The following is a 14,643-nucleotide window of genomic DNA, read 5'->3' as shown; positions in this document are numbered from 1 at the left end:
TTCTTGTGCTTTCTTCTTATTTTCATCTTTTGGCAGCAGCAGCAGCAGCAGCAGCAGCAGCAGCAGCAGCAGCAGCAAGGGAGCATCTTCTTTCCACCGGGTGGCAGTCTAACTACTGCATCTGAACACATCTAAGCCCAGTTTTCAATTTTGACCACATCTACAAACATTAAATATAATTTTCATGAGCACTTCTCATATAATGTCAAATAATGGAAAAGGTTATTTAACAATACTAAACATGTATCTTGTGTAACTGACAGGTTCATCACTAAGCATTAGTGGCTTTGCGTGTTTTATCTTATGTTCTTACACCAGAGCTAACCGTTGCACAAACCATGCTGCTGTGTTTGACATGTTTTGATGTATTTTTGTCAGGCATTCATTGTTTCATGGAGTTGTGATGGCGTTTCAAAGAGTCTTGCCATTTTATTTGCATAAGTCTGGAGTTGCCAGGTTGTTTCTGTAATAAAGCAGTTACAATTGTTGGTGATCCAATAATACATTGAATCTTTTTAATTCATGCAGTCTGCTGTTGTAAATGTTAATAAATTGTTAATAGATGGAATTTGATGCTCTCAAAACCCAGAAGATGAGTCTTCCTGATTAACTAAAGGATAAACACCAGCCTGAGAGATTTAAATCTCTTGTGAAACAACAAAAGATGTTCTAACTTTGGCAGAAAATACAGTTTCCATGTTGGAGCCCGTCACATGGACACGTTCTCGTAGATGCACTCATCACCCTGACCCGTTAAAGATGTTAAAACTAAAAACATTCACGATGAGTAAGTGGAACATCTCATCACCAATCCAGATGGCAAAAACATGTAAACAGTCGGATGTATGTAGCAGTGATGTTTATGCTGACTGGATGTTTCAGAGCAGCACGAGCGCAGCGCTGAGCAGAGCTGAGATCAGTCTCGTGTGAAGTCTGTGTGCAGCTGATGCTGTCTGACTCGTCTTCAGCCAACCTGCAAACCTGCTGGTTCTGGCGTACACACCCGGCCTGTGAGGAAGTCCGCACTTGTGCCCGAAGCTCGTCACCCCGACCACATAAAACCTGTCCTCGTCCTCGCTGTAACACTGCAGGGGGCCGCCGCTGTCACCCTGAGGCACACGCACACAAACGGCAGTCATGTCTTGTTGAAATTAAACTTGTAGCAAGTTTTAAAAATGTTTAAAAGAATCCTCACCTGACAGGAATCAGCTTCCCCGCTCTCCAGTCCAGCACAGATCATGTTTTCAGTGATGAGGCCGTCGTACCAGGTGATCAGGTTGCATGTTCTCCTGTCAATGAGCTCCACCTCAACTTCCTGCAGTCTGTTCATCATCCTGCCTGCAGTCAATGAGACCACGGACGGATTATGATACAATGAAAGGGTCTCAAATGGTCTACTTTTAGTCATTTTGTGTCTCTGCGTCTCCTTGAAGTTGCTTTGCATCTATTTTTAGTTGTATTTACATTTCTTTGTGGTCGTTTTGTGTCTGCATTTAAACCAAAGGGGACCGTAGGGACTTGACGACTGAGCTGCTGCCGCTAATGATGCAAAAATGATCATTCCCCTCCAATATTGTAAATCATGTTGTAATGTCAATGTCAGTCAAAATAATCACAACAACATATATTATTTTCCAAATCGTTCAGCCCTAGTTACAACTAAGTTATAGTGTGTTATATGCTATTCATTAAATATTTGTATGATACATATAGATGTTAATAGGGGGTTTAAAGTAAAGTTTTACTGAGGAAAATAAAACAGTTAAAGTGGTATAAAATAAAAATACACACATTACACAACAGTCAAACTAGGGGGACAAGAAGTTCAGTTTCTGTTACAATCAAGTTATAAATTGCCCCAAATCTAGTAAAGAAAACAACCTAATGACTCTTCTCTACTACGTTTCAGCCTTTACTATTATCCTGGGATTGTAACTTGTGGCCACAGTCGTCACTGTTGAGCAGAAGTTACAAAGGCTCATTTTAAGATAAGGATCGTTGGTGTATATCAAAGATGTGTTTTATTAAATACTTGCTCCTCCTACATATGTTGTCCTGACTCTTGACCATTTACATTTGAACTTAATACTGATTTGCAAAACATCAATGGATGATTAATTAACCATTAATAAAGACGCGATTGAAATCATTTGACTGAAAATTGTAATAGCTTTGTTCAAGATGTTTTTATAACAATGGCTGCTCTCATCGCTGTTTTAATTTAACTTTTAATTATTGTAACTTTCACACTTTTGTAATCATGCTAATCTCGAGCAGGTCCCCCTTAAAGGCAACCAGATGAAGTCTGGGGCTACTGCATATGTAAAACAACGATATAAAGCCTTCTGTGGCTTCAGAGCTGCTCAAAGTCAATGTTATAAAAGTGCAAAGCTGAATCAAAGAATTTCTTTTGTTTCAAATAATGTGTGTTGTTTAAAAGTGGCACATGTCTTGAGTTGGTCAGAGAAGCCTGCAAGGATTCAGGATCAAACATCATGCATTTTAATAACAACGCTGCAGAATCAGTGTGTTTTTAAACCAACCTTTGTAATGGGCGCTCCCCCAGCCGCTGATGAAACAGTGGCTGAAGTTAAGGATGAACTCGTGAGTATCATTATGAGGAGTGCAGACCGGCTGGATGTAGTCAGTGAAGTTGAAGGGAGAGCTGAGGCGCAAGAGTGTCACATCGTTGTCATGCGCTCTGCCATTGTAGTCCTCGTGCATTTTCACTTCACTGATGGAGCGGATCTGGGTTTGATCTCCTGGAGCGGACAACACATGAAGTCCTGCCACCACACGGAAATGACTCCTTCTGATCCTTCTGGACACAGAACAGGTACGTCAGCCAAATACACTTAATTTGTCACATTTGACAATTTGCCAGCTGTCCATTCTCCCATCTTATATAGCACACACATGTTCCTGTTAACTGGTCTCCTTTATTGTACATGTCAAATATAATGTCCATATTGTATAGTGCTGTCTGTTTGTGTGTGTGATGTGCGAGGAGATGAAAAAACTATCTGATAGTTGACAATCTCTGTTTAAGACCTATACAGGTACACACACTTACACTCACAACAGCTCCGAGGTGGAAATCACACTGCTACAACATTGGGTCAAACTGGGCCGAATCACAGCAGCATTTCTCAATTCAAAACATTCATGGATGAATTTATGGTTTCATCTACAAGCGCCCCAAAACTGTAACTGTGCAGTTTGTTTCAGGTCATTTGTGTTTTGCAACCTAGCTTCTACCTGGCTATCATTACATGTAGCACAAGTTGTATTGCTTCTTCACAACCTATAAAACCTTCATTGATGAAACATGAATAAAGAAAGCACAATACTGACTGAAGTCGTGTAAAATAACACTATAGACACCTGCTCATATGGACCTCTAGTTACATCCAGGACACCCTGATGGTAAATCCTGATGCACCTCTATATGTGTGATGTTTATGTCACATCCATGTTACTTTAGTTTTAACTTGTGACCATTGTTCTTTGTAGATGTGTCTGTGTTTAGCATCTTCAAGCCTATTTCTCTTCACATATTAAAGACATAGTTTCCTAAAACCTGTGCACATGCAATTTTGGTGATGATGATTTGGCCTCTTTGGAGCTTATCAGTTGTTTGGCGGACAACTTTAATAGCTGGAAATTGCTGCTGACTGGCATTTGTCTCACCTGTTTTTACACCTGTGATTACAATTCAAGTGTTTGGTGCATCTCTAGTTATTACTTCACTAGCAAAGTTTTCCATTACATGTTTCCAATATTTAGATTAGTCCATGTGCACAAGCACAGAGTTAGTTATATACTGAGTGCAGGTCAGTTACATCAGTGAGGTGTGTAAGTTATACTCACAGGAATTTGTAGAAGCAGTGTGTGGCAGTGAGCACCCAGAGGCTGTTGAGGATCGTCCCCCCGCAGTGATGCCTGGACTGGATCTGGATGCTGACCTGCCAGGGCCAAGCCCCCTCAGAAGCCTCCCAGCCCCCCACTATACGAGACGCACCAGGGGGGGCGACCAGGGTCCGCTGTCCACAGCCTTCACAATCACATTAAGTTTCCATGTCATTTAAAAAAGAATGAAATCCTGTGATTTATGTTATTGGAGGCAGTGGTGTGAGGTGCATGACCCTACTAACATTATCACTCAAATGAGTCCTGATGGTTCTGACATGAAGTCAATCAACAGAAAATGAGTCCACAACTATTTTGATGATTAATGAATTATTTAAATCTCTCACAAATGTCAAAAATGATCCAGATTCAGAAATTCCCAAATACTTTTATTTAATAAATACAGCTTTTCTCTATTTATATCATTGCTAATTATATATCTTTGTTTTTTAGACTGTTGGTAAGACTAAAGAAGGAATTTGAATGTGTCAATTTAGGCTGTGGGAACTTGTGATGATGTGATCCACTCGAGAATCACAAGCAGCAAACAACAAACATCAAACATGTCTCTCTGGGTACGATGCGTTTCTTGTTTTACTTTTGTGTTAAAACCTTCAAATGTTTATCGGTCAAAGTAAGGGTGAATTATGCTTTTTGGAATTGTTTTTCTTATACTTGTTGAAATACTCCCGACAGCAATTAATTAAACAAAAATGCACTGAACAGAAAAAGAAAAAGAAATCTGGTATCTCTGGCTTTCAGAGGACTGTGAAAGACCTGCCTGCGCGCACGATGCACGTGCATACACTCACTGCGCGTCACCGGAGTCCTCCACTAGCTGCTAGCTAGACAGCTGTGAGTACAAGCGACAGCCATGTTCGTTGTTTGCCTTCATTATATGTTTAACTTCATTATAATAACTGTGGGGGAGTGGCTTTGGAGGGAGGCCTGAAGGTCCAGTCCGTGTTGCCAACTTGGAGACTTTCTCACTAGATTCAGCGACTTTTGGCGCTCGTGCTGCTACTTACATTGGAAAAGAGTTGGCAACATTTAGATGGTTTTTCGGTTGTATAATTTTAAAAATAGCTTACTCTTGCTGGCTTCTCCAATGTAACCTGTCTAAGCTTTAACGTTACATGCTAAAATGCAGAGTGACACTAGCACAAATACAGCCATAAAGTCAGTATACTGACTCAGTAATGTCCCTTAACCTACACAACAATATATGGGTTACCATAGGCTACTGTGCGCGTGCCCAGTTACTGGTCATGCCAGACCAAGTAAGGCTCTCGCTCGTACAAAAGTAGCTGAATATTTAATTAAAAAGCGAAACAATAATTCTTTCAAATCGTTGTTTGTAAAAGCTAGTTAATTCTCTCCCTGGTCCTGGTTGTACTCACTGTCCTCTGTTGAAGTCAGAGCCCTCACACACAGACCACTCACAAACAGCAGAAGCGCTATTATGTCCATTGAGTTTAATGTTAAACTCCTGAAGATATTTCTTTTTTGACCGCAAACAATAACAACTTCAGTTCTTTCCGGTCAATGACGTCATGTGCACGTGCGTCAAAAGTAAAATAACAACATTAAAAATAAATAATAATTATAATTATAATTATATATATATATATATATATATATATATATATATATATATATATATATATATATATATACAATTATATATATTATGTATATATTGTAGCTGAGATAATTCAAATCTAAACAAAAAGAAATCTAGAGAAATTAAATGAATTTCAAAACGATTTTCAGTTTATTTCAGTTGTTATCATACACACACACACACACACACACACACACACACACACACACACACACATATACACACACACACACACACACACACACACCCACAGAGAGACCACAGTGGACAGTTTGCCAGATTAAGAGCTGCCTATTTGCATATTAATTAGTTTTATTAAAGAGCAGAGTGCGGGAGGAGGGCAGCAGCCTGCAGAGGTTATAAATGAAAATAGTTTGTAATTACTTAGAGATGAGACATGTGTGTGACAGAATAAATCAGCCCACTTACGGGTAAGGATATGATTTTGTAATTTTTTCATGTATTTCAACATAGGTATCAGAGTATCTCAGACATGCAGTGGCCTCGTGGAAGCCGTCTCCTACTGAATGCCCACAGCCTGAGAGCAAAATACATTCCTGCAATAAACTCACCACACTGAATACACAGTGAGACGATGCGTTCTGTCAGAAAAACCTTGTGCACGTTTTCTGTGCACAATCTCACACAGGCTCGTCTGCGAGCCCAGAGAGCTGTGTTTTGTGAACACCACATTGAGGTTTAGAGGCTGCAGGCCTAATTGACCTTTACGATTTCACTAAACACACTTGCCGACACTCCCTTACGTTCTGCTGAGAGTCATCAATTATGCAGGGAAACTGCTCGCGCTGAGGGGGAAGATAGCAGCAACAATATGGCGACAACTGCAGTTTCTCCCCAATATTTTCCACATCTGCAGTCCTGCAACGACATTCCCGATTCATTGTAACGCTTACAAAGTGAGTATCCTTCATTTATAATCGTTTGAGAAAAACGGTGCATATGCTGTTCTCGCCGTCGGTATCCTTGCGTAAATGTCGCAGAGCTGCACACTGCCCTGCATCTTTTTTTTTGGAGCGGGACGGAAGAGGGTGTCTGCTTCTGCTGAGCATCTATCGGCTGGACCAGAGCACGAAAAAAGAATTGTATCAATCAGTTGATGTCGATCGCAAGGAATTTATCGGATTAACTATTTCCTCGAGCATCCGAGGCATTGATCAGACCTTTGTGAGAGAAAATGCCCCGTAGGTTAGGCACCAGGTAGAGCGACTGACTGCTCCAGTCCAAAAAAAGCCAAAAAACTAAAGATTTGTTTTTAAATTCTGGTCACTATTCTTTGTTTTATATAATCTCCGGACGACAGGATGGGTCTCATGAATCACCATACGGCTTCGAAGCTATGTGAGTAGCCTGATCCTCCTTCCATTATCAATAGCTAGGAAATGTACATTCCGCCAGGTGATTTTGGAGTGGTATCATCTTCTGTTCTCTAATTGCTTTATTTGTTATGTTTAACCTAATATTTCAGACGGTGTGTGTGTGTGTGTGTGTGTGTGTTTTATGCTGCTGTTTAGCTTCATGCTCTGGACTGTCTTGTGCACCGATAGAGCCCTTATTGATTTGGCAGTCGACATGGCTTCACGGGTGTGGTGCAGATCCTTCAAGGCAACGGGCAAAAAAAACGCACAGAATATTCCCGAAAGCAAAAATCAATCATATTTGGTTTATTTAGCTTAATCAAGAGCGACATATTGCTCTGATTTATAACGATACATTGACATTACACCGGTGACTAATCCACGATTGTGTCACATATTAAACATACAAACCACCTACAGCAGCAATATTGCTTTGGCTAATTGGGTTTATAGCGCTGTGTAACATACTGTTTCACACTTTTCTATTCAATGAAATCTATTTGGGGGGGGAAATGCACACAATGGCGTCCAAGGGCCCTCTTTCCCAATTAACAGGTTTAGTAAACAAGTGTTTATGTGGTCCTCTGAAAATGAGAAGATGCCAACAAAATGTCTATGTTTTCTCTGTGAAAATGATTGCACGGCCTAACCTGGACGTAAGCAACGTGCAGCTCACGAGACTGAGACACACCATGGCGAGTGTTGTCATCATGACTTACTAACATTTAAGATAATTGAAGGATCAATTGCAGGCCTACACAGGCGTCGAGGGGAGAGCTCAGATATAGGTCTGGTTCTCCAGTCAGATCGGTTATCATTTATTTCTCTATGAACCGTGCATGTATGCATTCGTGCATATGCATGTGTGTAGTGTGTACGTGCTCGTGTGGTGCTGAAGCGGACAGCGCCAGCAGAGCAGCAGAAGGCTCAGAGACTGCAAGGTTCCAGGGTCCATTTTAAAACAGACGTGTTGGCTCACAGGCTGCATGTTTTCATGTGTGGAGTCTTTGCTGTGTGATATCTGCTTTACACATCGAGCATGTTTAATGATGTTGTGTTATGCAAGAGGGGAGCAGGGAAGTGACAGGCCTTGTGATTCAGATATGCTGGATGTAGGTTAGTGTTCTCCCTATTTAGGCTGCTTCCCCCTTTCCCTCCACCATATAGGCAGAAAAACAGGTTTGTGGGAAATGACAATGGGGATTAAGGATGAATTGTAAAGCCGTCTTTCAAATGTCTCAGTTCAGGTGTGGCTGTGTTCCCACTGAACTCCTCTCCTCTCAGCTCCCTCATCTTTCCTCCAGCACTGCCTCATATTAGTATATTGACCCTGAAATGTCCTGCAGCTTGAACAGTTGTCATGTAACCATCATACCCTTTTTACATCTAAGTGTGCTAGAAACAGGCTCTAGTCACGCAGTCATGCAATGTTTTCATATCATAGGGAGTAAAACTGTAAATGAGTCTTTGTTGTCAGAGGTTTAATGCAGGACCCATACGTTGTTTCAAACATTTTGGGTAAAACATTGGCTCATGCTTAGTCACACCTTTTATAGCATTGATGCCTGAACATAAGACGTGGAATAATAACATCTCTCTTAGATATGTAAAGTACATTCATTCTGCTTAAAACATTTTTTTGTAAAATCTTGAGAAGAACAAAACAAAGAAGCTACCGAAGCCATCAAAAACTGCTGAATAAGAGCTCATCAACCTCTGTAAATGACTACACCTTACATTTTATAGACACAATATATCTGATATTATGAACCATGAACAATTAATTATCAGATTTATCTTTCTTTATGATATTTGAATTCTAAAATGTTGCCAAAACACTTTGTTTTGTGCGTATGTGGTGATATTTCTGATGGGAAAGTGCAGAACCTGCCCATCTTTGGTACCTTTTTAAAAGGTCCACTGGCAATCATCTCAGTATAGTCTTAAATATAACTTCATGTAAACCAATGTAACTTATTTCAGACACTAAGCATGTTTTATGGTACCAGTTAGCTATATCATATCATATATCAGATGTTCTGTTTTTTCTCTGTTGACATTAACGGATCATTGAACACAAGCTTGTTCATGTTTACGTTCAGCTCATCTGCTTCACTGAGGGAGAGAGAGACTGTGGGGCATGAGGGATATTGCCTTTAACATAATTAGCCTACTGTAGCTTTTGTCAGCCATCTGCCTTGTTTGAACTGTTTTCAAATGATACCTGTGAACACAAAATAAAAGGTGTTGCACAAGAAACAGAACGGTATCTATTTATATCTATAGTAGGTTATTTAAAGAGTGTGTGAGACATTATAAATAGTTGTTCATAGGCAGCGAGTGTTGGAGACAGCTTGAAGTATATTGGAATATGGGAATATTATAAATAAATCATTTGGCAAGGATGCAGTGTTTGGGCAGCCATGTTTGTAGTACTTCATGTTAACTAATAGTATGTTCTTCCATTCAGAAACCAGTGGGATCAAATATTCTGTATTTACAGTGTTTGTGTTGCATTTTCTTTACTGTTAATTCATTTTTCTATCATCACAAAACCTGTAAATGTGTGTGTTTGCGTAAACATGCATTCATCTGGGTGTTTGTGACCTTCCCTTATACACTTGTTCCCAACCTCTTCCTGTTCACAAAGAAAAGAGTTTCAGTTTATTGTTGAAAAGTTCAATTTTATAGCTACATCTAGTTAAAGAACAAATATTGTTTACATGCTCAATATCCCAGAAAAAATGTCTTTAGAAGAAAATTATTGTGAAAGTTTGGTTAACCTTTCTTCTCCATCTGCACCTCCTGCAGAGCTGCTACTGTGGATGGTACGAACCTAAAGACCAGGTAGCTGCAGGATGAAAACATGGCTGCACCCATTATTCCACCGCCAGGACCTGGCAGCATCAAGAAGTTTACTTTGGAATCTTTGGCGATTCTTGAGCTGCGCATCAATGAGGAGAAGAACAAGAAGCCTCCCAAGCAGGACAGCAGCTACCGCGACGACGATGACGAGAACAAGCCCAAGCCCAACAGCGACCTGGAGGCTGGGAAGAGCCTGCCCTACATCTACGGGGACATTCCCAGGAAAATGATGGCGATACCACTGGAGGACCTGGACCCATACTACCAGAATTCTCAGAAAGTGAGTTTGCAAACCCACACAAACACACACAAGCACATGTATAGTGATGTTATCATCTCACATTGACTGTAGTTGTTTAAAGCAAAGGATGTTTCTGACTAGGGCTGGGTATCAAACCTCAATACACCAGAAAGGTTGAATCCAAACTGTAGAAAGAAGATCAAGAGCCGGCATCTTATGTCTGGTCAGAGGTGTTGTTTACTTATTGTTGATCACATAGTAACTGATTTAAATAAAGTACCAGTTCTTGTACGGCAGTGTTTAGACATTTATCTTTTAAAAACTTTAAAAGCTTCTTTTTCTTTACTGAAAAAAAGTCAATATTTCTCAGGTATAGGGTATATGTATATTTTTAAAATACCTAATTTTATTTGTGAATGGTGTTTGTCCCTCTACCTCATGCGTCCAAAATCTCAAATAACGACTATATTGAACCAACATTTTTAATATTACCTCCATATCGCCTCTATTTGCGAGCCAGAATATGATTACATTGCACCACATCACAACTCATCACTTATTGTTTGCTTGAAACATCAAAGTGTGGGGCATCCTGATAAATAACAAGGACATTATTTAGAACATTTTAAGATCAAGATGTTATTTAAATACCACAACGGGAACATTGTGCACTACTAGTCCTGGTGATTTTGTCCTTTAATTGATCATCATACACGCCAATTTGGATGCTTACGCAGATAGACAGGGCGTTCTGCTTTATCAGTCGAGTCAATTGTCAGTAGATGAGTAGCCTCATGACGTCGAGGTGAGTCATACATTACGGCTGGACGTGACTCGGTTTGTGGATTTGTAACGTTTGGCTTCCAGGTGTGCTGTGTTTACAGTTATTTTAACGTCATGATTAGGTTGCAGAATTGAATTATGTTTTCCTCCTTGAAGACCTTTGGTTAGTGTGAGAGTCGAGCTCTCGAGCTGTTGAGTGGGCCGTACCTCCGATGTGCTCGCAGGGCTTAGGGGAAAAGGTCAGATGCAGTAATTGTTGAAAGTCTGTTGTTCCACATGACAGACTTTCCTAATTGTTAAAATATTAATCAGTGGCAGGAGCGAAATCAGCAGCAACAGCAGACCGAGAGGAACTCTGGTTGTCTCAGAGGAGACACGTGTCTCTCTGGGGTTGCTGTCACCCCTGACGCTCAGCGTGAGGACGGCCGGGTGACCTTGAGAGCCCCTAAATATCCCCATTATTTGTACCTGTCAACCAAAAGTGTTAGAGGACACTATTTATGTCAGATGACTTGCTCTTGTTGGACCAATCAGCCTCTGAATAAAAACGGTAAAAGATATAAAAGACATTACTCCCACTACAGGCATTCTGGAAAGTCTGAGCCATGCTTGCACTGAAGCTCCTGTCTTCTGTATTTTACAGTGTGAATCTGTATGTTACTTTAAAACGAAGCAAGAACACTTAATCATACAATGGCCATCTTTACTTAAACTTTAATCGAGATGCAAAGTGTACTGAGGTCAGTCAAATGCTGGTGTATTTATATACAGGACTGAGCAGTAAGCCCAAAATCTTCTACCATGGTAACGTCGTTTGTTGTCTATTTTTAACAAAGAATGATGTAACAAAATTGGCATTTTTATTAAAAATGGTCTCCTCCAATCACATATTCTTTTAAATACTGCTGCACTTTGTGGTGTTGTATAACTCAGTGCCTGTCCAGTGTTCCTTCAAATATAGCAAGTCCTGCCTGAAAAAACCAGCTTGTAATATCCGTGTAGTCATCATCATTAGCTCAACAGATTTATTTAGATATTGTGTCTGTGAGTTTGTGTGTGTGTGTGTGTGTGTGTGTGTGTGTGTGCATTCAGGTGCACAGTATCTGTCTCTCCATCTGTCACTGTCTCATACCTCCCTGTCTTTACACCGTGCACGCTGACTGTTATGTAACCCACCAGTCCAGTGCACAAGGAGGAGACACGATTCAGATGACACGTGGCAAACATGTCCATTGATACAGGGGACTGTTGATAAATTCCCTGACACAACATACGTCCACGTCCATGCATTACTGTCACATATGCATGTGAGTCGTGCAAGCTTCTTTGTGCTTTGTGTTTTGCTTCTCGTTCCTGCGCCTGCCTCTACCAGCAGTCCTGTCAGCTCTCAGCTTCAGGCAAATCTAATTATGGCCCTTGATCTAGTCTCGTTCTAACGCCAAATGGAGCCGATGCTCGAGCAGCCGTGACGTCAGATCAGGTGGTGACCTTGATGGAAGAACGTTGCTCTGTATATCTCTGTCACTGAGAGGCGGTGGGCCGGTTCAGGATACATTCCTCGCAGGTAAGGCGGGAATAACTGTAAAGGAAAGCAGTTAATCTTCTTCATCACAAATTGTCATTTGTCGCTCCTTGAGATTGTGTCATAGCTGGGACAGAGGGCTGGCAGGCTGAGCCGACGAGCCGGGCAGCGCCAAGCCTGGTGTCAATGTACAAGGCCGGTGAAACAGATCATTTTCAAGAAGAGGGGAACGAGAGAGAGAGAGGGAGAGATGAAGTGAGGACAGGGATGAAATGGATGTGCAGGGATGCATGAGCACACTTGCTCTCCTTCTTGCTGCAGCCAGGCTCGCTGAAATGTGTTTTTGCTGGGGGAAGACCTCTAGGTGCAAAAATACTACAGAGCTTCTTGAGACATTTATTTTTTATTTTAAGTCAAATCAGGGAAATAAATGCTTTCCCCCACCACACTTGTGTATGCGTATCAGAGGATAATCAACATCTGCTCATCTGTCCTCCTTTGTGTTGATTTAAAGATGCATATTTACAAAGATATTATCTCAACGATGATGTAAAGTCAATTTAATCTTAAAGAGCAAATGTAGAGCTGAGTGTAAGGAAGTGCTGCAGCGAATACTTAGGAGCTTAGAAGCTTCATTCATAACTTTCACATTCAAATTCTTAATGCTGCACAGCTTAATTTTTACATGTGTATTCATTCTGTTTAAACCTGGTATTTCTGCACAGTTGCAGGTAAAGATTAAACTAATCTAATATTATTAGTATTATACTATTAAGTCGAATTAAATTCCAGTGGTGGCTGCATAGAATTATTTCTGAATTTATTGAAAAAGATAGATGTAAGCATTTCCAAAATTGAATTTGTGGACAGACATTTGAAGCTTCTAATGTAAAAAATAATAATTACATTCAGTACAAGAAACTCTTTTTGGAAAAAGCATGGTGAGGAATGCATGAGCAGGTTAGCACTATGCATGTGTGTGTGTGTGTGTGTGTGTGTGTGTGTGTGTGTGTGTGTGTGTGTGTGTGTGTGTGTGTGTGTGTGTGTGTGTGTGTGTGTGTGTGTGTGTGTGTGTGTGTGTGTGTGTGTGTGTGTGTGTGTGTGTGTGTGTGGCTCTTGGGCTAAAGAACCCATAACATGCACTTCATTTACCACAAGGGTTAAAAGAAGGGGGCTCTTTGAATGGCTGCTGTGGCCCTCACGGATGCAGATGCTGCAGCCCTGCCTGATGTCTGGAGCTTCTGTATTGAAGCCCCTCTCTCATCCTCTCTCTGTCACCCACCCATCCCCCCTCCTACCCTCTTCTCCGTCTTCTGCCCAGCTCCCTCGCTCAGGCTCCCTCTGCCCTGCTTCTCCTCAGCCTGCTGCTGCCACAGTCGCTGCCTTCTTGCTTCACTCGATCTTCATCTCCCCCGTTTTCTGCCTTTCCTCCCCTCTGCTCTCCCCTTTTCTCAGCTCTGGATTATGACATTTTCAGTAGCTTTGCAGCAGTTTAGTCATGCGTGAAAAAAAAGACTCCCTATATATGTAGCAGGCATGTGAACGTGTGTGGATGTCAACCTTGGCAGCACATTTTTTAGATTTGTGCATTCTGGTCTGCGTGCACGTCTGTTGATGTGTGTGCTTTTTTATGTGTATTTATTATGCATATGTACACAACATATGTGTGCAATGGTGGTATTCAACCGAAATGTTATGCTACCAGAAACTGGGACGTTTCCATGTGTGTCATTATTATGGATGACCATAGTGCCGACTGGGATTGTTTAAAGTACATATATATATATGAGAGCATTACTACTCGGGGGAGTCTGCTACTCTGACCTATAATAGTCACTAGAGAGTAAGATTATCTAATCATGCTTAACTGTGCTGGCTTGTTCTGAGTTGTCTGTAGATCTCAGTCAAATTAAAATCAGCGAGGCCATGTGACAGAACTGTGTCTCTTCCTCTGGGAAGAAAGGCTCTTTATGTGGTTCCATGTTCCTCACTAAGATGTTTGTGTTTCTTGTTAACAACATTTTATACATGCACCTTATCTCTGTTAGAAGTGTGCAAATGACATGCATCCATGTAGTGGTGGACCGTCAGGGCCAGCAAGGCCTTCTCTGCTGCCCTAAACATCAGAATATAAATTTAATTTTGATATATTTTTTCCACAAATATGTATTAAATTATTCCCCATAGTCTATTCTCTTCACTTCATAGCTTTCCTCTTGGTTGCGCTGCTTCCAGCCTCAGATCGAGATTTGGAGGTCTGGCCTTTATGTTAGAGCTTTTATCCAATCATATTTCAGCCATCATGTGTTGCCAGGGTCCACGA

At 40.9% G+C, this 14,643-nt stretch overlaps 2 protein-coding genes across 3 annotated transcripts in view; one reads left to right on the top strand and one right to left on the bottom strand.

Moving 5' to 3' along the window:
• Window positions 1–81: 81 nt before the first annotated feature.
• Window positions 82–5,435, bottom strand: LOC115010652 (acrosin). 2 transcript variants are annotated; one of them, XM_029435335.1, is made up of 5 exons: window positions 5,310–5,435; window positions 3,871–4,054; window positions 2,544–2,821; window positions 1,196–1,338; window positions 82–1,109 (listed from the first exon to the last, which is right to left on the bottom strand). In XM_029435335.1, exons 1-5 carry the CDS (start codon window positions 5,377–5,379, stop codon window positions 879–881), a joined length of 906 nt encoding a protein of 301 aa, XP_029291195.1. In that variant the 5' UTR covers window positions 5,380–5,435; the 3' UTR covers window positions 82–878. The 2 variants fall into 2 exon arrangements, with proteins under 2 accessions (XP_029291195.1, XP_029291196.1); XM_029435336.1 differs by having other exon boundaries at window positions 2,544–2,818.
• A 1,160-nt stretch (window positions 5,436–6,595) lies between these two features.
• scn8aa (sodium channel, voltage gated, type VIII, alpha subunit a) overlaps window positions 6,596–14,643 on the top strand; it is a 41,218-nt gene continuing 33,170 nt past the window's right edge. Inside the window, 2 exon segments of the mRNA XM_029435270.1 lie at window positions 6,596–6,892; window positions 9,721–10,054. Coding sequence (XP_029291130.1) covers window positions 9,776–10,054 — 279 coding nt within the window. The 5' untranslated portion in view covers window positions 6,596–6,892; window positions 9,721–9,775.

This window comes from Cottoperca gobio, chromosome 7 (genome assembly GCF_900634415.1).
Source record: "Cottoperca gobio chromosome 7, fCotGob3.1, whole genome shotgun sequence".
Lineage (NCBI taxonomy): Eukaryota > Metazoa > Chordata > Actinopteri > Perciformes > Bovichtidae > Cottoperca > Cottoperca gobio.
This window is presented reverse-complemented; position numbering and strand designations above follow the sequence as displayed.